Raw genomic sequence first — 27906 nt, 5'->3', positions numbered from 1 at the left:
ACACCGGGTTCTAGTCCCGGTCGGGGCGCCGGATTCTGTCCCGGTTGCCCCTCTTCCAGGCCAGCTCTCTGCTGTGGCCAGGGAGTGCAGTGGAGGATGGCCCAAGTGCTTGGGCCCTGCACCCCATGGGAGACCAGGAAAAGCACCTGGCTCCTGGCTCCTGCCATCGGATCTGTCTCTCTCTCACTGTCCACTCTGCCTGTCAAAAAAAAAAAAAAAAAAAAAAAAAGAAAAGAAAAGAAAAGAAAGCAAAGGAAATAACCTACATAGACACTCACAGACCACAACACCGGTCACCTTGGGAGAACACATGGAGATGAGGACTAGAGGGCTCAAACCTAGCCTGATCTGTCATGTTCTAATTTTCCAAATCTACCCACTGGTACACGTATGTCTACTGTAAACGTTTTTTTAAATGCTTAAATCAGTAATTTGTGCCAGGCACTTTGCTAAAATTACTTAACATGCTCTAATTCAATCACCACAACTCTGCCACTAGCTGTGGTGTGTGAAACCACTCTACCTTTAACAGAAAGGTACTTCAAAAAGTTTGTGGAAAAATAGAAGGATCAGTTTATGTTTGAGGCAAAAAAAAAAAAAAATTCGGAAGCCCATGTATAGTTTTTTTCGTAACACATAGGAGCTTTTTTTAAAAACCCTCCATAAAAACCACTGGGTACATCAATGCTTTTAATCACTCTATTGCACTGTTCGAAAATTATCTAAGTATAAAGTCCACAGAAATATTTTCCAAAAATAGAGTGTTAAAATCAGAGACCAATAACATTCATGAATACAAAATTTTCTGTACCCAAATGACCTTATCTTTTCATTCTATTTTCCATGAACTTGTGGAGTACCCTTGGTATGCGAAACAAAAATCTAGCTGACATGACCCGCTCCATGCTGATGACAATGTAGCAAAATGGGGGTCACGATCTGTATCGTGGAGCACCCATCACACAGGGGTTCCAGGAGCCCACTCACGTGTGACTCCACTTCGTAGTCCCAAGAAACAGTTCACAGACGCAAAGACACTTCTACGTGTGACAACACCGAGAGCAGCGGACCTCCAAAACAAAACTCTAGGCCTGCTTCTCCCACTTAAGAGTTGCTGACAGTCTCACACATCAGCAAGTTTAAAAATGCAGAAATTCACAAAGCAAATTATAGAGACCGTTTAAAATGACAAGGAAATTCACGTTACTAACATGAGACAATGCCCATTCTGAGAATGGTATGTCCTTAGAGGGAGATACACAGCTGCACTTAGCCATGTGCCAACAAAATGGCCAGAAGATGTTCATCTGTGAACCGGTGCTTGCCAGCGTTCCTGCCGCCTTGTCTTCAGCGTGGCAGCTGAGTGACGTGGAATGAACCTCTCAGAGGCTCTGTTTCTCAACTGTGCTTCTTACCCTCTCTGATGTCTCAGAAAGAGAGACAATTTAGGCAAGTAAAACTTACAGAAAGTACAGCAAAGTTCTCAATGCATCAAGTGCTTAAAGAAAAATCCTCAGTAGCTCTCGATCTTCACAAGGGATTTTAAGTCTACAGCTAAGCTTCAGTTAGAAGTTGAAAACAAAGTCGCCTCGATGCAGGGGCCTTACCTGGTTCTGGTCATTGTCACTTTGATTGGCAAAATCCTCATCGGATTCCTGTGGGAGGGGAGAAAAAGGCTTTGTCCTTAACACAGGCTTCACTGAGGAGCACAGAATGATTTCAGGTCTAAGTGTCGGGGGCAAACTGATGCTGCCCCGTGTGCAAAGGCTGCGGCTCAGTTTCTGCCACTGACCCTGCCCCGTCACCCAGGGGATCAAGGAGCGCCCATGAGCGGGAGCTGGCAATGTGGCGAAGGGCTGCTCCCTGCCAACACCTAACTTTTGTGGTTCATTTAAACACCTCTGCACTTCCAACTCTACTCCTCAGATTTAAAGGGAGAGCTGCAGATTAAATTAATGAAAACACCAAAAGTTGCTTTGTGTTATTTTACATTTTGAAACGGCTCTGCATATTCCGAAGAGCTAAGGCAGCCGCTTCCTCAGGCCCAAGAAAGGAACAATGGTATCTGCTACCAGCAATCTGCTAAAAGGGCCACAATCAACGGCGACAGCTAAAAACAAAAGATTCAGCTAATGGCCTCTACCCCAGCAAGGTTAGCTGGAGAAAGCTAAGTTTTCTTTGAAGCTGGAGCAGGGATGGTAGGAGAGGAGACACAGAGGGTGATGAGAAAACAGGCACAGGCACACAGCAGAGTCTGCTGAGACATCGAGAAATTGTACAAGCACTGATCACCGGCCAGTGAGCAGCATTCTATTGAAGGGACAACTCCAGCCAGATACACGTGTGGTGAGGGCCCACAGACTCCAGGACCTAGGACTATAAGTCAGATTACGCTCTGTGGGGGCAGGTGTTTGGCCTGCTGCTTGGGGCATATGTGTTCCATATTAGAGTGACTTGATCGTGTCCCAGCTCTGCCCCTCATTCCAGCTTCCTGCTAATGCACATCCCCGGAGGTAGCAGGTCATGGCTCAAGCACCTGTGTCCCTGCCATATGTGTGGGAGACTCGGATTGAATTCCTGGCTCTTGGCTTTAGCCTTGCCAGGTCTGCCCTGGCATCAGCTGCCACAGGCATTTGGAGAGGGGACCAGCAAATGGGAGATCTCATTGTCTGTCTCCCCTCCACCCCCCCCCATCTCCCTTGGCTTTCAATAAACAAACTTTAAAATTAAAAAAAAAAAAAAAAAAAAAAAAAAAAAAAAAAAGATTACGTGCTGTGAATGTGAATACAGTGGAGATGAAAGCAAAGCTAAATGCTCTAGGCATCCTCTGGTGTAGATTTTATGGTTTGAAAGTAAGGAAAGTTTTAAATGAAGATTTCTTTGCCCTAGAATTATCTGAAAATGGAACGCACTCCAAGACTAGGTCTCAGGCCGGGATTCCACAGGAATAGCTATGCTGCCCTCCTCAAAATATCCCAGGAGGAGGAAAGGTTAGGTGCTGTGGTGGGAGGAAGGGTCATGGCTGAAAAAACTACAGCAGTTTCCAATGTTTTTGGACCCTAGACCAAAAAGAAATCTAACCCAAGGAGAAAACTCCTGACGATGGCTTCTACCGAGCAGCTTTATGCAAACAGAGCGCTAGCTCACTAAGATGGTACGTGCTCAGCTTGATGAAAACAGACCGCTAGTTAATTAATCTGGTACCTACGCAGCCTGCTGGACAGGCTCCTGCTCACAAGATGCGTTCACGTCACGGCGTCCTTACCTCCTCTTCCTTCTCTTCCTCGCTGTCCACAATACTGCCGCGATCGCTGCCCACAGAACCTTCTGTCCAGAAGAGAGGTCGGGATTAATGGCATGGTCACCAGAGATGTCCTCTGCTTCACGGCAAAACTCAAGCCACTGCGCAAGGGCATCCGAGATTCTGACAAAGCCGTCTATACTCATTTGCTGGAATCGAAAGTGTCACGACATCTACATGGTCTCAATGTTATTTCCCCACCAGATGCTTCCTTACCAAGAAAATAAACTGGTCTGTGTCTTCCACAGCATCATAAAAAAAACAAGATGGCCTAGGAATTGGACCAGATGAAGGATGACTGATGGACTTGCTACTACATGCTGGGAGTAGGCCTGGACTGGGTTCTGGACCAGCGGAAACAGAGACTACAAAGGACATTACCGGCAAAATCTGAATACGAATGAAGATGATGTAGCAGTATTACGGCCAGAAAAACGTCCTGATTTTGACAACTGCCCTCGGTTAGGAAAGAGAATATCCTTGTTCTTAGAAAATACAGAAATGGGGCCAGCACTGTGGCTCAGCAAGTTAAGCCATTGCTTGCGACGCCAGCACCCGACACTGGAGTGCTGGTTCGGGTCTGGATACTCTGCTTCCAATACAGCTCCCTGCTAACGTGTCTCAAAGGGCACAGGAAGATGGCCCAAGTACTTTCACTCCTGCCACCCATGTGGGAGACCCAGATGGAGTTCCTGGATCCTGGCTTCAGTCTGGCCCAGACCTAGCCGCTATGGCCATTTGGGAGGAGTGAACCAGCAGACAGAAAATCTCTGCCACTCTGATTTTCAAATAAATAAAACAAATTAAACAAACTAACACTTAAGAGAAATGGGGCATGATGTCTCTCAAACAGGATCTGAGAGACATATTATGTTCACATGGGGAGAATGATAAAATAAAGGTAGCATGTCAACAACTTAGAATCCCAGGTGATGGAGGAAGCTCCTGGATCCAGATCGGCCCAGCTCCAGCTGTTGAGGCCATTTGGGGAGTGAACCAGCAAATGAAAGACCTCTCTCTCTCTGTCTCTCCCTCTGTATGTAACTCTGCCTCTCAAATACATAATTAAAACCATTAAAAAAAAAAAAAAGAATCCTGGTTGAATGGTAAATGGGAGTTCTTTACACATTTCTTACAACTTGGTGCAATGTTGGAGATGACTGAAAGGCAACAAGTCAAGCAAGATAGGACAGCTGAGAGCACCCCAGGCACCCATGGGGGAACAGCACCTTCGCTGGACAGCTCCCCCAGCCCCACATCTTCCTGCTCCATGAACAGCTTCGAGCCAATCAGGTAAGGCAGAGGTCGATCCACGTACAGGTCCTGTCAACAGGAAAGGGAAAATAAATCACTGCATATGGACACACAAAAATAAAACAGACTTCCTCTTGACTTTTTAATCCAATCAGGTTATTCCAAATAAGTGACAGAAACAAACGATACTGGGGCCGACGCTGTGGCGCAGTGGGTTAATGCCATGGCCTGAAGCACTGGCATCCCATATAGGTACCAGTTCAAGACCTGGTTGCTCCACTTCTTATCCAGCTCTCTGCTATAGCCTGGGAAAGCAGAAGAAGATGGCCCAAGTCTTTGGGCACCTATACCCGTGTGGGAGACTTGGAAGAGGCTCCTGGTTCCTGGCTTCAGATTGGCGCAGCTCTGGCTGTGCAGCCAACTGGAGAGTGACCATCAGATGGAAGACCTCTCTCTCTGCCTCTCCCATCTTTGTGTAACTCTGACTTTCAAATAAATCTTTAAAAAAAAAAAAAATTCATTACTTCCAGGGCTGGTGTTGGGGCATAGCAGGTTAAGCTGTCACCTGCAACATCAGCTTCCCATGTGGGCGCTGGTTCAAAACTTGGCTGCTCCACTTTCCATCAGCTCCCTGTTAATGTGCCTGAGAAAGCAGCAAAAGATGGTTGAGTGCTTGGGTTCCTGACCCACATGGGAAACCTAGAAGAAACTCCAGGCTCCTGGCTTCAGGAGCTGGCTGTTATGGCCATCTGAGGAGTGGACCAGCAGGTGGAAGATCTCTGTCTTACCCTCTCTGTGATTCTGCCTTTCAAATAAATAAAAAGACATCTTTAAAAAATAAACAGATAAAAGTAAAAACCCATTAACGTCTAGAAGTCCAGTCCTAGGTCAAGCTGGTGGACACAGCTGAGTCACACGGCAGCTCCCTCCCCGAGTGCCTGGTTCACAAAGACAGCAGAAGCCTGCAGCACGTTTGGCAGCAGGAAGCAAACGAGGAAAAGGGACGGACGCACAGCCAGTGTTCCGAGGGACTGACTGTGTGGCCCCTTGCGTGACGATCTGAGAAAGAGTGAAGCAACGAGCAGCTGCTGGGTTAATGGGGAGCCTGTTGCAGAAAGCTCACGGCAGCTTCGCCTGCAACCTCAGCGCAGCATCAGCCCGAACGCCCTGCAGCCCTTCTACAATCTCAGCCCAGCCGCAGAACTGCGGGTTCCCGGTACTCTCTGCTTCTCACAGGCCTCCTCGCCCTCTACACCCCATGTCAAATCCCAAGTTCATTGTAAAAATGAGGGAAGGGTACACTGAGGAGATTAAACCCAGATTGGTTGAAAGATCCAGAATTCCAGGGAGACAGCAGAGGTGAGTTCAGTGGTGATAATGGCTAATAACAATGCATTGCATTCTTAAAAATCAGATTTTAAGTGTTCTGCATCACAAAAAATAAGTATGAGAGGTAACCAGTAAGTTAATTAGCTTAATCCACTCCACAGTACACATATATTCAATACACATGTTAGTCATCAAAAATATATACAACGTTTAAAAATAGAAATAAAGGGCCGGCGCCGCGGCTCACTAGGCTAATCCTCCACCTGTGGCGCTGGCAACCTGGATTCTAGTCCTGGTTGGGGTGCCGGATTCTGTCCCGGTTGCTCCTCTTCCAGTCCAGCTCTTTGCTGTGGCCCGGGAAGGCAGTGGAGGATGGCCCAAGTTCTTGGGCCCTGCACCCACATGGGAGATCAGGAGGAAGCACCTGGCTTCTGGCTTCGGATTGGCGCAGCACGCCGGCTGTAGTGGCCATTTGGGGGTGAACCCAAGGAAGGAAGACCTTTTTTTTTGACAGGCAGAGTGGACACTTAGAGAAACAGAGAGAAAGGTCTTCCTTTGCCATTGGCTCGCCCTCCAATGGCCGCCGCGGCCGGCACACTGCAGACCACGCACCGCACTGATCCGATGGCAGGAGCCAGGTACTTATCCTCGTCTCCCATGGGGTGCAGGGCCCAAGCACTTGGGCCATCCTCCACTGCACTCCCTGGCCACAGCAGAGAGCTGGCCTGGAAGAGGGGCAACCGGGACAGAATCCGGCGCCCAGACCAAGACTAGAACCCGGTGTGCCGGCGCCGCAAGGTGGAGGATTATCCTAGTGAGCCACGGCACCGGCAAGGAAGACCTTTTTCTCTCTCTCTCACTGTCTAACTCTGCCTGTAAAAAGAAATATATATATATATATATATATATATATGTATATATAATTTCTCAAGTTTAGAAAAAAAAAATCAACCCTCATCTTTGTCCTAGGATCCCAGCTGGAAGTCAATTCTTCCTCAAAACAGCTGATGATCACTCACGTAAATGCCTCCTGTCTGGTACCACTGTACCCAGTACCGTGAGGAGGAGCCACACCCTGTACCTCTGTGTCCCCAACTCAGGGGCCTCAGACCTCATCAGGGCTCAACTAACACCCGTGTAAACCAGTCTTTCTGATGGAGTCAACACTAGACTGCCAAGTGATACGCTAACTTCCCAGAGGTAAGTCCACGCTTGCTGACCGTACGTGCCCCGGGAGGATACCCAAGATGGAACAGGTGGCACGACAGACAAGCAAACTGGATGTCTGCACCTTTGGTTCCAGGATCAGCTCCACCCGCTCATTAGCATCGTCTTCCTCGGAGTCAGAGTTTCCTGCTTTGATGTCAAGTTGCTCAAACGCGCTGTCCAATACTTGTAGCCCATAGTTCACGGCCTCTTGGACTTTGGGAATCAGATCTACTTCCTTCTGTTCCCGGGTCTTTTCCTATCAAAAAGAAAAAAAACAACATTCTTTATGGCTCTTTAACATATTAATACCAACCCAATAAAATACTGTGAATGTTCCTAAAGCTTGGCCTCACACTCTAAAACGATCTTAATTAAAAATGTTAACACAAGTCAGATATGTTGAATACCTTGGCCAAACTTTGCAGTGAGACCAAAAAAAGTCTTAAATCTCAAGTTAGACACTTTCTGGACATGCAGCAAATGATCTGAGATCCCAAGACCCCGGAGCTCCAGTCTCATCATAAAATGATTCTGCAAAATCAAAAGTACAGACGGCTCTCCATAACCAGGAGCTGCACACCTGCGGAAGCAGCCGAATGCAGACTGGGAGTATTAGAAAGAAACAGTGCATCTGTACGACAGTATAGAGACCTCTTCCTGTCACTGTTCCGTAAACGATACGGTGCTAACAGCTCTTCACACAGCACGTGCACTGCCTCGGCTACCGTAAGTCGTCTAGAGATGCTGCAGGTCGCATACAGACACCATGCCATCTCACAGGAGGGACCTGAGTACCAGTGGATCCCGGGACCCTTGGGAGTCCTGGGACCAGTCCCCCTTGGCTACTGAGGCACAACTGCACAACTTTCCCTTCCAATGACTGGCAAGACCCTCCCCTGACTCTGCAGCAACAAACGGCCAGGCTTGTGGATTCACTGTGCCCAGACTGCGTGGTCAATAATGGTGGTGTGAAGCATTTCAGGAGGTAAGACTTAGAAGAAAATACAATCATTTCTTAGTACCCACAGAGAACTGACTCCACATCCTCCCCGGTATGTGCAATCGTCTCTGGATCACTTACAATGATCTAACACAATGTAAACGTGATGGAACCAGTTGCTGTACTGAACTGTTTAGGGAATCATGACAAAACAAAGTCTGTACACGTTCCACACAGACCTGATTTTTTTTCAACCGGTAGTTGGCTGAATCCACAGGTACTAAACCCAAGGCTCTGAAGAAGGCCTGGCTGTATTCCAGCCAGAGATGTCAGTTGTCAATTACAACTGAAAAATAAAATGGCCACCTATAATTGTTTTATGAATTCGTTGCTCACTGAGAGAGTCCGTTTCATCTCTAGTCTCTGGATCTCTCTCGAACAGTGCTCACCCTGAAAAATACAGTCTGCTCATGTCACCAACCTGTTTATGAAATTTTCCACAGGTCTCTGCTACAGTGGCAACTCTCGGTGACAGTCCCCTCATCCACAAGCGTCCATAGTTACGAGAACACGGGGTCGACATCTCGTATCATTTCCCCTACTCACCAGTGTTCTAGAAGCTGACACAAACTGGCAGAAGGGGCCAACCAGAGAGAATCATTCTGCAGGCCGCAGAGCGAAAACTCTATGAGTAGTTCAGTCTTCTACCTCAAATATGGACGTTTTCAGGGCCAGCACTGTGGCACAATGGGTTAAAGCCCTGGCCTGAAGTGTCGGCACCCCATATGGGCACTGTTTCTAAGGTTTTTTTGTTTTGTTGCATCTTGGTCTATTCAGGTATGCTTAGTTCACAGTCCAAAAGTTAATATTGTACTGAGTCTGTGAAAACAAGTTTATAAAATAAATACCTTATAACTTAAAAAAAAACAGCTAAGAGGTGGGTATTTGGTGCGGCAGTTGAGATGCTCCTTGGATGCTCCCAGCCTACATCAGAGAGCCTGGGTTCAAGTCCTGACTCCACTCCTGCTTCCAGCTTCCTACCAGCGCACCCCCTGGGAGGCAGCAGGCAACGGCTCAAGTATTTGGGTCCCTGCCTTGCATGCAGGACCGAGCTCCCAGCTCCAGGCTGCAGCCTGGCCCCGCCCTGGCTGCTGCTGGTATTTGGGGAAGGAACCAGAAGATGGGAGAGCTCTGCCTTTCAAATAAGGGTCTTGAAAATTTTTAAGAAGAGTTCACTAAACACCTATTACTTTCAAATTTACCCCTGATTTGGTGTTAACCATACACATTTTAAAGATTTGTTTATTCATTTGAAAGGCAGAGTGGGGGTGGGGGTTGGAATCTTCCACCCGCTAGTTAACTCCCCCAAGTGGCTATAACAGCCAGAGCTGGAGACAGGAATCCCATCCAGGTCTCCCACATGCGTGGCAGGGACTCAAGCACTTGAGCTGCCATTCACTGCTTCCCAGGGGCATTAGCAGGGAGCTGGATCAGAAGCAGAGCAGCCGAGACTCAAACCAACACTCCTACAGGGGAAGCCAGCATCCCAGCAGTGGGTTAACCTGCTGCACCACAACAACTTCCCCACCACACATTATTGTACTTAAATGGTTAGCAAATTCTTGAGTGCCACTAAAAATAAAACAACCTTTTCTGAGAAAGTTTTCTTGGGGCCGGTACTGTGGTGTAGCGAGTAAAGCCACCATCTGCAGTGCCAGTATCCCATATGGGTGCTGGTTCAAGTCCCGGCTGCTCCACTTCTGATCCAGCTCTCTGCTATGGCCTGGGAAAGCAGGAGAAGATGGCCCAAGTCCTTGAGCCCCTGCACCCACGTGGGAGACCAGGAGGAAGCTCCTGGCTCCAGGCTTCAAGTTGGTGCAGCTACAGCCATTGCAGCCAACTGGGGAGTGAACGAGCAGATGGAAGACCTCCCTCTCTCTCTTTTTCTCTCTCTCCCCCCCTTCTCTCTCTCTGCAATTCTGACTTTCAAATAAATAAATAAATAAATAAGTCTTTAAAAACAAATTTTTCTCAATGGATCTGTTGTTGGTTTCTAATACCCTTTCCTAACCTGAATGCTGGATCTGTTACAAGCAATCGTTACTGATGAAATACCAAACTTTTCAAATGATGTATATTTTCTCACCAAATCAGAGTACTGTTTAAACCCCCCCCACCCCCGAAAGCTCACTCAGGTTGCGCTGTGGTCCAGTGAATTGGGGTGGGGAAAGGGCAGATCCCAGCCAGGGTGCTGGGAAGTCAGCATCACCCAGGTCGCCTCATCTGCAGCCAGGGCAATGATGCGCTGACCCTGAGGAAGGCGGTCACTTAGGCACCTGCACCACATGCAGCCACAGAGGACACGCAGGAGCTGCTGTCACCCCATTCTGCAGCCTGGTTTTCAAGACCCAGCACCAGCTCCCACCCATTTCCTGCTCCTGCTCAACCTCCTCGGTCTTCCACAAACTCAGTCCAAAAACTACCAGGCACATCCCTGACTCTGACCCGAGCTCCCAGCACTCTCACGCGCTGGAACGACTCCTCACTCACTGCCTTAAAAGCTGGCCCTTTCTTCCTCCATCCTACTCGTCTCATCCCTGAAGTGGGTCCCTGTTCTCCCATGCCAGGAAGCTCCTCCTCATCTCCACCACCCAAGCATGCAGCAGCCATGCAGCTCTGATGTGTGCCATCCAGTGGCTGTCATCTCTTGACAGCAACAGCTCCCAGTCACAAGCTTGCTGTGGTCTGGTGAAGAGCTGCTAAGTGGTCCTGCCCGGCACAGCCCCCGTTCTCTGGGCTAACAAACCTGCGGCTTGCGTGAGGCTCTCGAGTGCGTGGGGGCTACACTAGTTTTCATCTGATAATCATCTTGATCTGGTAGCAGTAAGCATTGGAGCACTCACGAAAACACAGGGCAGCGGTCTCTGAAGAGCTCATCTATTCAGTGTTCTGGTTCAAAGTCAGCTAATTACGGTCCAGCCCAGGGCCTGCTTTTGTATTAGCGCTCAGGCGATGAATGGGTTCTACATGTGTAAAGGACTGGAAAAGAAGATTAGGGGGAGGGGAGGCAGAGATCTATGTGGCCTACAGAACCTGTAACATTTACAATCTCACCCTTTCAGAGAAAACTTGCTGACCTCAACTCTGTTCTGATGCCAGAACTCAGTATTCCTTGCTATACGTTATTTCAAAAGGTTCATGGAAAAGGCTAATTCAGGGGGCAGGCTTCTAGAATCATCAGTTAAGATGCCTGTATCCCGTATCAGAGTGCCTGGGTTTGAGTCCTGTCTCTGCTTCCAACTCCAGTTTCCTGCTAACACGCACCCGAAAGGCAGCGGTGCTAGCTCGAGTAGTTGGATCCCTGGAACCCAGGAGAGAGACCCAGATGGAGTCCCTGGCTCCAGGCTTTGGCCTGGCTAGTCTCTGGCTGTCGCAGCCATTTGGGGAGCAGATGGGAGCTCTCTCTCTCTCTGCCTCTTTCCCTTTTGAATATTTTTTTAAAAAATGTATTTTTTAAGGTAAGCTTATCTGGGTATAAAAGAATTTGAAATTCACAGATATTCAAGGTTTTCAAAAAGTCCATAAAAATACATATTCTGCATGGATTTGAAGTTTGGGGCACCTAAACTTACATTTTCATTCCATTTTTCCCATAAACTTCTCCTCATATCACATAACAAAAACAAACACAAATGTTCAACTGATAGGTGCAATGTCACCCATCCCCCCACCACATCATCACTCACTATCACTCTCCCTTCCATGTCAGAAACTCTCCTGGAAGGTGACTTAACACAAGTACCTGCTCTGTCTTCTCAGCTTCAGGCTTGACGACTGGCTCCTCCACTTCTTCATCGTACACACGCTACAAACGGAAGCAAATTCATTCAGGTCAGAACATTATTGATAACAAACCCCAGCATCAGAGTTCAGTACACGGGAGGAAAAAAAGAGACAAGCATGGGGAAAGAAGTGGTCATTCAATGAATGGCAGAGGCTACCACCAGCGGGTTGCGGGCAAAGGACAAAGAACAGCAGCTGTTTCACCACAAATTAAACTAGAAATAATTGCAGTGAAAGATACCAGTGACTAGGAAATGTGAGAAAAGTTCAGCCTTGCTGCTGACCCACGTTGTGGAAACCGCGAGATATCCATGTCCATGTCTGCTCCTATAAGCGATTCCTAACGCTGATGGGGCTTAGGATACAGGTGCTCTCACCTGAGGTCCCTGACAGCAGCAACCAGGGTGACTGATCAAGTAGGTGACCAGACCCGAGGAAATAGTAAAGGGAACGCTTATGTTCATTCTGCTGCTTAAAGTTCTAATAATCTCATCTGCAGGAAAGCACACGGGGAAACCTGTCACGTGTTTGCCAGAAGGTCGGGTACTTGACTGACAACACTTCCTTTCCCCTTAAAAGAGATCCACTGCTCTAGCAACGCACTGCAAGTTCCTTTTCTTTACACTTTTTTTTTTTTTTTTGGGGGGGGGGGATGGTCGGCACTGTGGCACAGCAAGTAAAGCCACCATCTGCAGTGCTGGCATCCCATATTGAGTCCTGGCTGCTCCATTTCTGACCCAGCTCTCTGCTATGGTCTGGGAAAGCAACAGAAGATGGCCCAAGTCTTTGGGCCTCTGCACCTGCGTGGGAGACCCAGAAGAAGCTCCAGACTCCTGATCAACCCAGCTCCAGCCATTGCAGCCATTTGGGGAGTGAACCAGCAGATGGAAGACCTCTCTCTCTCTCTCTCTCTCTCTCTCTCTCTCTCTCTCTCTCTGCCTCCACCTTTCTGTAAGGGTTCCTTTCAAATAAATATTAAAAAAAAAATAGGATAAACTTTTAATGACTGGAAGAGTAATATGCTTGTTATAAAAAGTCAATATAAATGAGGTGACCAAAAGGTTCTAGATTAAGTGGTCATGGTTATAAAACCTGATGAATACACTAGAAACCACTGAGCTAGATGTTTTTATGGAGGGTGAGCTTTATGGTATACAAATTACATCTCAATTTTTGAAACTTTAAATCAATGCAAAAGCCAAAGGAGAAACACCCAAGAGATGTATTTAAAAACAGTTCCCACGCCCACCTAATCCTTGGTCCAAAGCCGGTTTGCTTGTATCTCATCTTCCCAAGGCTCTCATGCAAGGATGTATGGGACCCTGCTCATATTCAGAATGCCTCTACCCTTCCTGCTTTTAAACAGAAACGCTCATACTATGCATACTTCTCTGCCCCACTGAATGGCCTCCTAAACCATTTTCTAGGTCAATGCCTATGGATCTAACTCAATTCTTCCACCATCTCTCTAACAGTCTGTGGCATAACCTCTACCATAACTAACTGGAAAGTTTCCTGTGCTGACTACTAAGATTTCCAGTTGCTACCAAACAGGCCACGCTCAACACAGGCACACGTAGGCACACACAGGCACACGTAAATATTCTTGGGCCTGGGACCCTTTTACATCCATTGGCTTCCCCAAAATATGACTGCCAAGTCCAAGGACAAAACCATTTTTTAACAATCTGCATAGCTATATCCAGGCTACTAGCCACACATTTGATGTCACCATCACTAGCACTGTGCTCCCTGAGCATTTCCCAAGCTGCTGTCCACCTTTTAGAAAACATCTGCCCATCTGATCAAGGTTGTTTCTAAATATTCATATCCTCTGATCCAAGAATTTTATTTCCTGAAATTTAGTTTCAGGAAAAAGAATCATAAATGCATCAACAATAAGATGCTCATGGTGTGAAGAGTATATTGGAGATTAACAAACACCGCATTTATCGTTCTTTGCAATACCAGTCAAATGCTGTATGATTTTCTATGGAGCAAAACTGCAGGACAATCCTCAGATTCGCAGGGCACAGTGAAAGGCCAGAGCTAAACAACTAGAAGGCTGTGGTGCTGAAGATCAGGACACTGCTACACAGCAGAGGGCAAAGGGCAGAGGCCAGAGGCAGACTCAGAGCATCACAGAAGCCTCATTCCTTCTACACACACACACACACACACACACACGGACACGCACGGACCTTCACACACAAGTCTAGGAAGAAAATGAAGGCCTGCCCACTGACACACACACTCCCATGCTCACACACATCCCACACACCCTCTTGGGGCCAGCCTGTGGCACAATGGGTTATAGCCCTGGTCTGCAGCACTGGCATCCCATGTGGGCGCTGGTTCAAGTCCACTTCCCATTCAGCTCCTTGCTAATGTGCCTGGGAAAGCAGTGGAGGATGGCCCAAGTCCTTAGGCCCCTGCACCCGTGTGAGAGACTTGGAAGAAGCTCCTGGGTCCTGGCTCCTGGCTTCGGATCCACTGAGCTCCGGCCACTGCGGCCATTTGGAGAGTGAACCAGCAGATGGAAGCTCTCTCTGTCTCTACTTCTCTCTGTAGCTTTTTCAAATAATAATAATAATAAAAAAAAACCCTCTCCAGACCAAAAAAAAAAAACCTTCCCTTCTCTTAAGTCTCTTAAGGCACAGATACAAACAAGCCCCTACTCATAATGTTTAGCCAAGGAGTTGGCAACTATGAAGCAAATATGACAAAATATTAAAATTGGTTAATGCTAGTGGCTGCATAGTCTTAGTATGCGTAGCTGATCTCCCTATTTTTCTATACATACTAAATATGTCATTAAAAAACCTGACATTGGAGGATTGTTAAATGAAGCATGATAGTCATATAATGGAGTGAGAATAGTAAAAACTTAAGTCTCTACCCAAATCTCAAAGCTGCATTAAAATTTATAAAATAATTCGGTTAATATGAAGAAGAAAGCAGTCCACACATACATACACAGTCATGGAGAAACACCAATAGGTTCGCCCCTAGCTGATAAAATTTCAGATGATTTCTTCTTTTTCTTATTCCCCCTCACCCTAGTTGCTCTATAAGGATCAGAAGTTACTTTGATAATTTTCAAAGACAGGAACAAAGAAGTAAGTGAATCTTAGAAGTGAGACTTGAGAGAGATGCTACTACCAAGGTTACTTCCCGATGCTGACCAGCGAGACCATGAACCCAAAAGGCCGAGCAAGCCTCTGCACAGCAGCTACAGCCTGCCTTCCTGTTGGTCCTTAGGAAGGAGCTCCCAGGACGCCCCGGTCTGTCGAGGGCCTGACTCCTGGGACCTCCTGAGGGTGTGCACGGCTCCATCCCTCAAGGGCACAGCACTCAGCACACACCCCTGCCAACTGCCCTCACCCTGAGCAGGCTGGAACTCAGGAAGCCTGAACGTGGTGCTCACTCTTTTTTTTAGATTTATTTATTTGAGAGGCAGAGTTATAGGTAGAGAGAGGGAGAGACAGAGAGAAAGGTCTGCCATCTGCTGGTTCACTCCCCAAATGGCTATAATGGCCGGAGCTGCGCCAACCCAAATCCAGGAGCTTCTTCCAGGTCTCCCACGTGGGTGCAGGGACCAAAGGACTTGGGCCATCTTCCACTGCTTTCCCAGGTGACAGCAGAGAGCTGGATCAGAAGAGGAACAGCCAGACATGAACCGGCATCCCGCAGGCAGAGGTTTAGCCTACTATGCCACAGCACCAGCCCCCATGGTGAATCATCTTACAACTCAAGCTATACCCAGAATTATTAAATATCCTTGGCATTTTTCCTAATTAATAGGAAAATGACCTGAAAAAAAAAGTCTCATTTATGCAAAAAGAAAGTTTAATTTTATAAAACTAAAGATTATTTTTTCCATCCTCCCTTAAGAGATCTTGTTAAGAAACTGAAATCGTTAACAATGGCACTTAATATTTCAGGATAGAATTTCTAAACTAATAGACTAATGAAGCTTCGAAGAAGTGTGTTACCTTCTAATTAGACACTAAAACACGGACCAATGTTAATTAGTATTTCCTCCCTCACAGTCCCCACTGGAGCCTTTATGAAGATACTCATCTCTCTTGCCCTAGAAGTCCAGACGCCTTCACTTAACTCTGTAACACAGTTTGCAACTTTGTGGTTGCCTCTGATGTGGATTAATTAAGACTAGAAACCTACCTGACTTTGAGTAATCTTTCCAGTAAAGTACCATGAAACCAAAGTACACCAGTGTCAATCCTGGATTGTAATACATTCAGTACCAGCCGCAGGGTCTGAAGAGAACAAATCAAAAGCCAGGCCACTGTCAGACGCACCATTAGGAAGTAGAATTTTTTGCATCATTCTTCTTATCCATTTGAAATGTAGAGAAACAGGGATGGCCTCCACCTGCTGGTTCATACCCCGCTAATGTCTGCAATAGCTGGGGCTGAGCCAGGCTGAAGACAGGAACCCAGAGCTCAATCCAGGCCTCCTACGTGGACAGCAGGGACTCAAGTACTCCCAAATCAGTTGCTGCCTCCCAGAGTGTACATTAGAATGGGAAGCAGAGCTGAGACTCAAACCCAGGCACTAGGATATAGGATGCGGGTCCCAAGTGGAGTCTTAAGCGCTGAACCAAAGGTCCACCCAGGTATGTGGATTTCTTTAGTTTTCCTAAGCATCAGTAGCTCCTAGAACCTCATGTTCTGCCATGAATGGAAAGCACCTGTAACACGTGGTACCACAGGAGGCTCGGATAGCAGTTCAATTTGGCAGTCACATCCAGCATATTCAAACAGGAGGCGTTGGGGGCCGGTGCTGTGGCACAGTGGGTAACCTGCAGTGCCGGCATCCCATATGGGCACCAGTTCGAGTCCCAGCTGCTCCACTTCCAATCCAGGTTTCTGCCATAGCCTAGAAAAGCAGTGGACGATGGCCCAAGTCCTTGGGACCCTGCACCCATATAGGAGACGCAGAAGAAGCTCCTGGCTCCTGGCTTTGCATTGGCACAGCTCTGGCCGTGGAGGCCAATTGGGGAGTGAATCAGGAGATGGAAGACCTTTCTCTCTCTCTGCCTCTCTGTAACTCTGCCTGTCAAATAATTAAATAAATCTTAAAAAAAAATAAAAAAGAGGACGCATAAGGACTTCACACGGGAGAATGGAGGGAGGGGTGGGAAACAAGGAATCCACAGAATTGGACAAAAACAATGAACTGTCACAAAAAGAAAACAACGCTGCAAAAACGAGCTGATGGACAGCTCAGGATCTAAGAAAACTTGACCAGAAAAGAAGATGGAGAGCCAAGAGAGGCCCTGAAAACTGTGACTTTGAAGAGGTTCAGAATGCCTCCTGTCCCCACAGTATTACCCAGCAGCAACGGGTACCAATCCTGTCAGACACAGTGACCACAGAAGGACCTCCCATACCTGCTCCTGGCACAGTCCAGGAGGGCACAAAGCTGAACGCAGAGAGGAGCTGAGCACCTGACCCAGCAGGAAAGATACAAAATGAGAGCACCTACAGGACCTAAAAGGGCACCACAAAGGCATTCAGCTCCATGAAAAAGGGTGACCGGCTGCACACAAGGAAAAGACACTACAGCCACGAAGCTGTCAGTTTCAGCGAGAGACACGTTCAGGGCAAGAGTGGCCATATCACGTGTAGTCCATGAGAAAATGGTTACTGATTTTATGCAAGAATTTGTTGTTTCAAACTTACAGGTTTTCCTTTGCCATTAAAAGGAAAGAACTGGCAACAAGCTCTCTAAAGACTTTTCTTATGATCTTTATTTTACACATATCTGCCCTCGAAAAGCTAGACGTGGCATGCCTACTAAACACAAACAAACAAACAACCCTCAAGCAAGCACGCTGCACAAATTTCCTGAGACGCACTGTGTGATGATGTTCTCTTAATCCTCAGAGTCTTGGGTTTTTCATAAGCTTGCAATGTTTAAATTATTTTCTATTGCTTTCTGTCTAACCATTTCAGGATGTGTGCTCCTCAAATAATCCTCTTTCTGTACATTAATGGTGCTACTCTTGGAGGTCAGCTTGATCAGCTTAATGAGACTCACTCTCCACCCTCAGCTCTGAACAGTCTCCCCTTCGCTTAGCTCCGGCCCCACTTTTAACTTCTTTCCATTCTGGAATTACAGGATTTATTAAAGCAGAGTGTCTACCTAGCTTACACATATATTCCTAGCATGTAGCAGACACACAATAAACAGAGAGAGGAAAGCTCACTAAGCTGTTCATAGCTGATTTCATATCACAGGTTCCTGCCACTGTGAACTTAACCTGAGATTATTCCTAGCAGGCAGGCAGACACATACACACACACACGCACACACATCTTTAAATCAATCTAGCAGGACGTAATGAGCCCAATCAATAAATGAAGCCACAGGCTGGTGCCCAGAGAGCCAGCCCGGGTACACAGCTGTCCTTACACAATGCCACCAGCCGGCTGTGTTGAGTGCCTCACGACAGGGCACAACTGCTGACTACATTAAAGTGGGCTGCAAAGACCAGCCTATGAGGCCATTTCATCATGAGACTTCTTTCAAAGGCTTGAGAGAAAATCACCTTGACACCAATAAAAACCAGGCATTAATCCTAGAGAGAAGCCTCAGCGACCGAGAGTCGTTGCTTCCACATCAAACCCCGTCACCGCCAGCTCCCCCCAGCAGCATTATCAATCCTGCAGTGTCACTCAAAGACTCACATTTTCAATGAACTGGGTGTTGGACAGCATGAGGAAGTCATTGAAGACATTGTGCAGGCGACAATCTGTGGCTTTACTCTCCCGAATCAGCCCGTCCACTTGTTTCTTGATCTCGTGTGTCCTGGAGATGGTCTGCTGCGAGAATTCCTGTAGAAACTGCAGTAGCTGGTTTAAAGAAAACACACACAGGCAGCATCAGTACCTATAAACATCCAGGGGCGCCGGGACTGTTAGAGGGAACGCTGCTTTCGACGGCGCTCAGGCCAAGCATGGAAAAAATCTTCAGTCAACACAGACACTGCCTATCTCGCTTCTCTCGGGCACAGGGTGAAGAAACACAGCTATCCAAAACTGCCCTTCCTGTGGCGCAGCGAAGTCACCACTCTCACCAGTTTGCGGGTCCCCCACTCCCCCGGCCGGCCCGCCCCTCTCCCCGGGCGCCCAGGGAATCGGGACCCGCGTCCTCCCACCCGGGCCCGCCTCTCACGCCCGCGTCGGCCGCCAGCGACCAGCTCTGGCTGCTCCTGCGGATCTCTTCCACCGACCAGGGCCGTTCCCACACGGCCTCCGACGCCGGCGCCCGCTCCTGCTCGGGGGTCGTCCGGTTCATCTGCAGCGGGCGGGGAAAAGGCGAGAAGAGGCGCTGAGCCTGGGGGCGGCGGCCAGGGCCCAGCGCGTCCTGCTCCAGCCCGACCCGCCGCCCTCACCATCTCTGCCGCGCGCCTCCCCCAGCTCCGGGGCTGCGACGTCCGCTCCGGCCGAGGACCACAGCGCTCCGGAAACCCAGGCCAGGCCGCGCGGCCCCCGGGGCGTGGCCAGGGCTCACGTGACCCCTGGCGCTCACGTGCTCCCGTGCGCACGTGACCGGACTGCGGAAGCTGCGGCCGCCGGTTCCAGGCAGGAGTTTATGGTTTTCGGAGGCGCTGGGTTGCTGAAAGCAGGAGGCGCGAGGGAAACGCCTGGAGCCATAAGGAGGTGGAGTCCGCCTGGTGGTGGTGGCGGCGGCGCTTTGGCTTCCGGGTCGGGTTTGGTCCCTGTATTGGCTGCGGGCCCGGCGCGTCTGGAGAGGGAGTCCTTGCTGGATCCTGTAGGGCAGCCAGCCTGGGAGCTTTGGACTTTGGCGGTCATGGGCACAGGAGAAGGCTGCGCTTTTCTCGTTGGGGCTGCGGGCAGGCACTGCCAGCATCTCAAGCAGCTTAACCTCTGCACTACCACGCTGGCCCCAGGAGGGCAGGAATTTGGTGTTCTGCATTCATTATGTCCGCTACGGGCCTGTCCTAGCAGGCTTTAGTTCTGTTGGAGGTCATATCCTTCTGTTCCTACCTCTGTGTGTTTCTGTAATGAAATGATGCGGCGCTTGGTCAGATGCCTTCTCTGCATGGCCCGAGATGCTCCTGTGGTGGGGAGCCTGCCGCGTGTTCAAGCCGTGCAAGCTCCAGCTGGAGGCGAATGAGTTCCCTTCTTCTCCGCCTCCCTCGCAGGGGACGGGCAGAAGGCACTGGGACTCGGGGACTGCTGCTCTGAGACATGACGCCAGGGAAGCCGATCTCTCCACCAGCCCGGCTGGGACTCTGGGCGGAGGGACTGGGCCATGGCCTCCCCGCCACCAGCTACTGAGGAAGGCCCAACCCAGCTGGGCGAGAGCGAGGCTGTTGTGTGTCCCAGCTCCCGGTGCAGACTGTCCCATCCTCGCCAGTGTCCCGGGAAGGTTCTGTAACTCGGGTCTCTCTTGGATATTAAAACCACATCCATGGGGCTGGCACTGTGGCATAGTAGGCTAAGCCTCTGTCTGCAGTGCCAGCATTCCGTACGGTCACTGGTTCAAGTCCTGGCTGCTCCACTTCTGATCCAGCTCTCTGCTAGGGCCTGGGAAAGTAGTGGAAGATGGCCTAAGTGCTTGGGCCCCTGCACCCACATGGAAGTCCCAGAAGCAGCTCTTAGCTCCTGGCTTTGGATTGGCCAGCTCCAGCTCTTGTGGCCATTTTGGGAGTGAACCAGTGGATGGAAGACCTTTTAGTCTCTCCCTCTCTTTGTAACTCTCTCTCTCAAAGACCTAAATAAAATCTTAAAAAACAAACAAACAAACACCTGAATCCAAGCTTAGGCCTTTGCTCTCAACTCTGATTTGAATGTCACCTGCTTGGAGCCCCTTCCAACAGAGTCCTGGTCACCGCTCCTCAGCCTGCCCTGCCCCCGGCAGTAGGGAGAGTCCCTCGGAGCATTGGAGGGACTGCAGTTCCTTGTGCCCTGCACCTGCTGCTGACTGCCCTGGAGTGAGGGATGGGCTATTCTGGGGGCCAGTGGGGTGAGGGGCGAGCACTGGTTCTCACGGTCATGCCTCACCCCGTTCTGCAGCTGGGAGTTGGGGACATCCCTGTGGAACAGTTGGTGTCATCTCTCCCCTAAGTTCCTGCCGGTCAGTCCAGCTGCCCCTCCTCCCAGGCCACACCTACAGCTTAGCCTTTGGGAAATGTGCCTGTCAAGTTCAAGGTCTCTGAGCCATACCTCACAGCCCCACCTCCCCTTTCCTGTCTGCTGGGGCTGAGGTGCCTCGGGCATCTGGTGTGGGGCCCCTGGGAGGCCTCTGGTCCTCTTGTCCTCACTGCCAAGGACCATGCTCCTTCCCGAGTCAGTCATCCATCCTGGCTCTCCCAGGGCTCCTGTCATTGCCCAGCGTGGTCTGGTTCCTTCCATCCCTGTTGAGACAGTGTCCCGTTGTCTGGCCCAGGCCCCTGCATGGGTCTAGGAAGAGTGCAGCATAGGGGACTCAGTGGCGGACCCAAGGGACACAGAGCCAAAGGTGCCATCCCCCAAGGTCAGGAAAGAGAGTCAACCCTGTAAAAGGCAGCAGGCAGACCCCACGGTGGTGGCAGACCCACGAAGGCTCCAATCCCCCATCCACACTGACTGAAACAAGCCAATGGGCCCGGCTCCCCCACCTCCCAGGGGAGGCTGATCCACGTGGGGCTGTGCAGAGGGCCCAGCCTTCGGGTCAGCCAGCAGCCACGGCTCCCCAGAGACCACACGGGTGTTAGGCCCCAGGACCTGGTCACAGGGATGCAATCGCCTTGCCATCTTAGGTCACTGCACTTTTCTTGCCTTTTTTTTTTTTTTTTTTTGACAGGCAGAGTGGACAGTGAGAGAGACAGAGAGAAAGGTCTTCCTTTGCCGTTGGTTCACCCTCCAATGGCTACCGCAGCCCGCGCTGTGGCCGGCGCACTGCGCTGATCGAATGGCAGGAGGCAGGTACTTATCCTGGTCTCCCATGGGGTGCAGGGCCCAAGCACTTGGGCCATCCTCCACTGCACTTCCGGGCCACAGCAGAGAGCTGGCCTGGAAGAGGAGCAACTGGGACAGAATCTGGTGCCCCGACCAGGACCAGAACCCGGTGTGCCGGTGCTGCAGGCAGAGGATTAGCCTATTGAGCTGAGGCGCCAGCCTTGTTCCTTCTGTTTCTGTTTATGTGAGCTCTATCAATCTTTGCCGTGTTATAATGAGACCTGAGATATTTCCTACATTTTTATTTATGAACTGATTTAAAAATAAAACAATAAACCCATTACTTATAATATTTTAAAAAACTGTATTTTCTAATGCAAAAAAAATAATGTGGCATTGTTTGAAATTTCTGCCCCTTCCCCTTTCTGCCTGGCATGATGGAGGGTAGTGGGACTCTCCCCTCAGCCTCTGCAGACTCGATAGGATAAAGTGTGCACCTGCCGTGTGTCATCTGTCACCAGGCACTGCAGGAGCCTCATTTGCGCTAGCCTGCACCAGGTCGCTCCTGGAAAACCCCACTGCATGCTGAGCTGAGAGCGAGAGTGAAGGAGCCAGGCTGTCCCTGCGAGCTGTGATGGGAGAGTTGTGAGTCACAGGTCCCCTGAAAGGGTCGCGGGGACCTCTGTGGGGCCCCAGATCAGTGTGAGAAGCGCTGGATGAAAGCACGTGGGAATCGTGGAGTTGGACTGTTTCCTTTCTCCAGGGAAGCTTGACTGTCCACCTAAGCCATGACCTTGACCTGTGCAGAGGCAGACCAGTGACACCCCAGGCCTGTGGCTCCCTGAGGGGCTCTGGGAAGCTGCAGGTCCATGCAGTACAGTAGCAGCCCTGGCCACGCAGATTAGGAGAGGAGGGAGTGGCCTGGGAGGAGGAGGGGCCCTGAGTGACAATCAGGAGCTGAGCTTGAACTCTGAAGGCTGGGAAGGGACTGCTGACGTTGGCTACTTCCCTTTGGAGAGATGATGCTTTCCCACGTGTGAAGGAGGAGCTCGGGCAGGCTCCCCAGATTCTGTCCAGTTTGACTGAGGCTGGGAAGGGTTAGCTCCCCTAAAGAAACTGCCTCCCTGAGAAAACAGTTTTTAAGGCTTTGCAGCAGCAGTTAGGGAAGAGTCCAGGATGCAGGGAAGGGGGAGTAGGAGCCGCTTCCTGCTCTGACTCAGGCCGGCCTCCTGCAGCTTCCTTGTCCCTGGGGGGCTGCCCTCTGGGAGAGCAAGCTTGCAAGGTCAGCTTTCCTGGAGCCTGCTCTGCAAAGCCAGCCCTGGGCAGTGAGCCATGTCAGATCGTCCCCTCCTCTTCCTGTGTCCCCTCCTCCTTGCCTACACCCTCACTCTGGGCTCTGGTAGTCACTTCTGTTTGCTTCAAGGGTGCCACGTTCTTAGTGTAAACAACTGGCACCCAAGTGGGATGCCGGCGTCGCAGGCAGTGGCTACCTCTGCACCACAACACTGGCTACCAGCAGGCTCATTTTTACATTGGTAATTGTGTGTGGCCTGCAAATGATATTATATATATCCAAATGGCTCTTGGCAGAAAAAAGGCTCCCCACTCTTGAAGGTGGTGTAGAACTTAACAGATTGTAATGTGTGAGTGTGTGTGTGTGTGTGTGTGTATTTGAACATCTCTTTTATTCCCAGCGTATTTGCTTCATTTTATCTAACGCCATTTGCCATATAAGCTTTTTTTCTTTTAATATTAGAAGGTCTGGGCCAGAGCTGTGGTGCAGCGGGTTAACGCCCTAGCCTGAAGCACCGGTATCCCATATGGGTGCCGGTTTGAGATCCGGCTGTTCCACTTCCAATCCAGCTCTCCGCTATGGCCTGGGAAAGCAGTAGAAGATGGCCCAAGTCCTTGGGTCCCTGCACCCATATGGCAGACCCAGAAGAAGCTCCTGGCTCCTGGCTTCACTTCGCTGCAGCTCCGTCCATTGCGGCCAATTGGGGAGTGAACCAGCATATGGAAGACCTCTCTCTCTCTCTCTCTCTCTCTCTCTCTCTCTCTCTCTCTGCCTCTCTGTGTAACTCTGGGGACTCAAGTTACCCTGAGCACTAGTCCCTAGGGACACACAGTCCCTGGCCAAGACAGGGGGTGCTGCAGCTCCCGGCCTGACCCCCCGGCAGGCTCTCAGAGCCTGCCTCTGCCTCTCAGTCCTCTGTGTAACTCTTTCAAATAAATAAATAAATCTTTAAAAAAATTAGGTCTTTGTAGAACTTACTTTTTACTAAAGGTAAAATAATTGTCATTGTTCAGTTTGAGAAGTTGTATCGTGTGTCAGTCTTGTTAGCTTAGAATTTACGTTTGGAATTCATGCTGGGACAAGATAGAGGCATGACACTGAAATGGGTGTCAGCCTCCAATTTTGTTGGCTGGTTTCCCTTTGGCCAGTCTTACTTGCAGCCTTTCTGTAGATTCTTGAAAACAGCTAGTAACTGCATTTCATCCCGGTGCTCATTCGTCCGTCCTTCCTTCCTCCCTCCCTCCCTCCCTTTCTCCCTTCCTTCCTTCCTTCCTTCCTTCCTTCCTTCCTTCCTTCCTTCCTTCCTTCCTTCCTTCCTTCCTTCCTTCCTTTCTTTCCACTTATTGTCAGGTTCATTCAATTTCATTTTTTTCCAATTTGTTTTTGCTTTGCCAAAAATCTGCCTGCCCCTATTCCTTTGCCACCTGTACTGTTTTGATATTTTTTTTCGCCAATAGAGAGGTACAGAGTCTACACCTTGTTTTGAATTCTACAACAATTGTATTTAATTAAAAACACCTCACTGGGTTGAGCTGGTGCTTGGGATGTCTGCCTCTAACACTGGGGTTCCTGGAATCGAGTCCACCTCCGCTTCCCAGCAAGCTCTCTGCTGGTGCTCTTTGGAGGCTGCAGCTGATGGCCCCAGCACTTGGGTCCCTGTCTCCCATGGGGGAGAGCCACATGGGATTCCTGGCTCCTGACTTTGTCCTGGCCCAGCCTTGGCTGTTGGGGCATTTGGAGAGTGAACCACCGGATGGAAGGGAAAGCCCTGTGTGTCTCTACTTCTTGCTCTCTGTGCCTCTGCCACACCTGGTTCTGGCCCAAAGCAGAGGGGGTGGTGGTTGGGGGGAAGCGCTGAGGAACAGGCTGACATTGGCCTTAGAAGAGTGATTCCAGACCAGCCTGAATCTGAAGTTCAGGATCCTGCTTTCGCCGTCGTGATTGATGTGACCCTGACAGCTGGGGTCTGCAGGGCACGGATGGGGTGGGAGCAAAGTGGGCAGGAACCCCTGAGGCTGCCCCCACCCCGGAGGGTCTCAGCTGCTACTCTTCTGTCCTCTGATGTCAGTGCTCATCTTCTGATGGGCAGGTGCCTGGGAAGGGGCTCTGAGAGCCTGCCGGGGGGTCAGGCCGGGAGCTGCAGCGCCCCCTGTCTTGGCCAGGGACTGTGTGTCCCTAGGGACTAGTGCTCAGGGTAACTTGAGTCCCCAGTTCCCATAACCAATGGGGCCATTCTGGAGCCCTCCACCTCCTTCCCCCGTGAGTGATGTCCAAGGCCCCAGCTGGAGTCCCAAGAGCCACCTAGCTCCTCTGTGTCCTGGAGCTTTGAGCCAGCCTGATGAGAGAAGCCCTGTACCTGCCCAGCCTAAGAGGCTAGCCGCGGTGTCACAAAGCAAGCAGGAGACCCGGCAGAGTCTCCCGACACTTCCAGCCCTGGCATCTGCATGCCGACTCAGACCCACCTGCAGAACTGGCTTCCTCCCCCGGCCGCTCCTGTCCTGGCCAAAGGGCCTCTTCAGCCTCCCATCGTAAGCCTTTCCCACATCTGCCCCCACCCCCACCCTGTGTCACTGCCCCTCCTCAGCCGAATGTTGGTGGCGCTGAACTGAATTGAGTGTTGAAGTCCACGTCCGTGTGGCCTGCTCTCAGAAATCTCCCCATCTGGCCCACATGAGAGCCCTCTGTCCAACCCCCTTCAGCTGTCTCTTCAAGGGCAGAACCTTCCTTTCAAATGAAAATCCCAAGCCACTGGCACAAGCTCTTTTCCTCTCTCTGGGCCCCTTAATCTCCACTTCCCTCACAGGGGCCCCTAAGTGGGACTCCTGTTCTGGTTTTAAATAAACTGAAAGTCACCTGACACCCAGAGTCAATCCATCTTCAGGGCCTGGCCTGGGGCGAGTGGGGCCAGCCCACAGCGCCACCCATGGCAACCCTCCCCCCGCAGCTCAGTGCAGACACCAGGGCTCAACAGTACAGAAAGGCCCTGCTGGCATCCCCCTAGACCCAGCCGAGCACGCTGGGTGCCCTCTCCCGGGGTCAGGGTGAAGAGGAGCTGGGTTCCAGAACGTGCAGGATGGAAGGGAGAAACACGTGGGGGCAAGCCAGGGATGCTGCACACGGCCGCCCAGGTCCACGAGAGCATAGAGGTGACTCAGGCCCTCCCACCATGACTGTTCCTATTGTGCCGATCTGTCCCAGAGGTCACGGGCACTCACGGCTGCTGCTCTTCCACCCTGACCCAGTCCCCGCAGGGCACAGGTGAATCTCAGGCATTGCCTGCAGGGTCCTGAGCGGGTCTCTGCCTGGGGCTGGGGGCTGTGGAGCCACCCACGCTCTCCAGGAACACGGGGAAGCTCTGCTGCAGCTGGGCACCGGGGTCACAAACTGGAGCAAACAGGTTTCAGTGTAACCATGTAATACAGGGTCAGCACCACCTGAGGGTGGCGGGAGGGGGGGGTTAGTACAGTGGCTCCTGGTACTGCTGCTGTCTTCCAGAGACGGGGTGTCCTGGCTGCAGGAAGAGCCTGGGGGTCAGGGCTCAATCAAGTGTATAGGATGCCGTGAAGACACACGGAAGGCTGCTGCCCAGCGTGGGCAGGACGCGTGTTGGGCTCCGCCTCTCTTCTAGGAGGCATCCATCATCCAGGTGCCCCATGGAATAGGAGGTAAGGAGGCCTCGGGCCAGGGAGGGCACACGGACCTGGTCTCCCAGCCCAGGGCTGGCTCTGGCCATCTCCAGCCTGTGACTGTCCCCGGAGTGCGTGGGGCTACCATGCCAGTAGGGGGGAGTCTTCAGCCATGGCCCCTAGGCTGGGATGGCCTGCATGGGCCCTGGTTCCGGGGGCTCCGAGGCCTGTGGAGAAGCCCATATCCACAGGCCCTCCTGGCTGCCAGCATCAGAAGAGTCGTCTTCCCTCTGTCCTTCTCCTAAGAAGAGGCAGAGGCAGAGTGGGCTCAGGGCCCAGGGCCCAGGCCTGACTCCCTCTAATCTGAGCCCTGTGGCAGAGCCCCTGGGTGCAGGAAGCCCAGCAGCAGGTGCATCCCCTCTCCCAGCCATGCAGGTTCCTGAAGGGACACAGGTCCACTCTGCCCTGGGGACAGCGTCTCCCTGCAATGTATGCAAACTCTTGGGGGAAAGGTGCTGGAAAACACACGTGCACCCAATCTGCCACGGACTCCAGTAACCAAGGAAAGCCTTGGTGAGGATGTGGCCTGCCCTGGCCCAGGAGGGAGTCAGGACTCCTCTCTGAACTCCCCTCCCTGAGCACAGAGCCCCCGAGAGGAGAAAGGAGATGCTTTCCTTACCAGGTGTTTCTCCAGGGAGGGGAGCACGCGATGCAGGATCTCTCCCAGGTGTTGCTGGAATCGCTCCAGTTTTGGGGTGTTTGGTGTGTAGAAACCTGAGTAGTATCAGCCACACCCCCATGTTAGAGCCTCCTCCTAGGAAGGCTGGAGAGCCCAAGGCCAGGGTGGGGTGTTTCTGAGCACTGAGGGTCAGGGGAGGCTCGGCCAGGGGCAGGTGGGAACGAACGTGGCCAGGGCAGAGGATCTGCTTGGGAGCTGGGTGCAGGTGGGTGACTGTGTGCAGCCCAGGCCAGGCTGCCCCTGGAGCCCGCTGGGGTGGGTGCTGTCAAACTGGGTGCCTCCTGACCATTCTGACACTCAGGAGCGAGGAGGGGGTGACCCTACAGGGGATGCTGCCTTCTGCAAGTTTCCTGGGTGTGGCTCTGTGCTTGAGAGTCTGCGTAGAGATGTGTGAGGCAGAAGAGCCAGAAACAACCTGAGTCACTGGACAAGGACA

General features: G+C 50.8%; 1 protein-coding gene and 2 long non-coding RNA genes across 24 annotated transcripts in view; 2 read left to right on the top strand and 1 right to left on the bottom strand.

Moving 5' to 3' along the window:
* Positions 1-19432, bottom strand: part of LOC100343496 (WASH complex subunit 2A) — a 58066-nt gene extending 38634 nt beyond the window's left edge. For 4 of the 6 annotated variants that reach the window (XM_008269863.4, XM_051823717.2, XM_008269865.4 and 1 more), the window contains exons 1-8: positions 19300-19432; positions 19080-19202; positions 18593-18757; positions 11836-11898; positions 7176-7349; positions 4531-4624; positions 3266-3327; positions 1608-1655 (exon numbers count right to left, since the gene is read on the bottom strand). In XM_008269863.4, the coding sequence (XP_008268085.1) occupies positions 1608-1655; positions 3266-3327; positions 4531-4624; positions 7176-7349; positions 11836-11898; positions 18593-18757; positions 19080-19202; positions 19300-19302 (732 nt within the window). In that variant the 5' untranslated portion in view covers positions 19303-19432. The remainder of the gene's footprint in view (positions 1-1607; positions 1656-3265; positions 3328-4530; positions 4625-7175; positions 7350-11835; positions 11899-18592; positions 18758-19079; positions 19203-19299) is intronic. The other 2 variants (XM_008269864.4, XM_051823718.2) reach the window with 1 other exon arrangement.
* Positions 1-27906, top strand: part of LOC103351327 (uncharacterized) — a 555796-nt gene that overhangs the window by 475635 nt on the left and 52255 nt on the right. The gene's annotated exons all lie outside the window — the stretch shown is intronic.
* On the top strand, positions 19433-24062 carry LOC138845423 (uncharacterized). 2 transcript variants are annotated; one of them, XR_011382598.1, is made up of 2 exons: positions 19433-19567; positions 23675-24062. It is a non-coding gene; the product is annotated as an uncharacterized lncRNA (long non-coding RNA). The 2 variants fall into 2 exon arrangements; XR_011382599.1 differs by having other exon boundaries at positions 19445-19567; positions 23568-24062.

This window comes from Oryctolagus cuniculus, chromosome 15, assembly GCF_964237555.1.
Source record: "Oryctolagus cuniculus chromosome 15, mOryCun1.1, whole genome shotgun sequence".
Classification (NCBI taxonomy): Eukaryota; Metazoa; Chordata; class Mammalia; order Lagomorpha; family Leporidae; genus Oryctolagus; species Oryctolagus cuniculus.
This window is presented reverse-complemented; position numbering and strand designations above follow the sequence as displayed.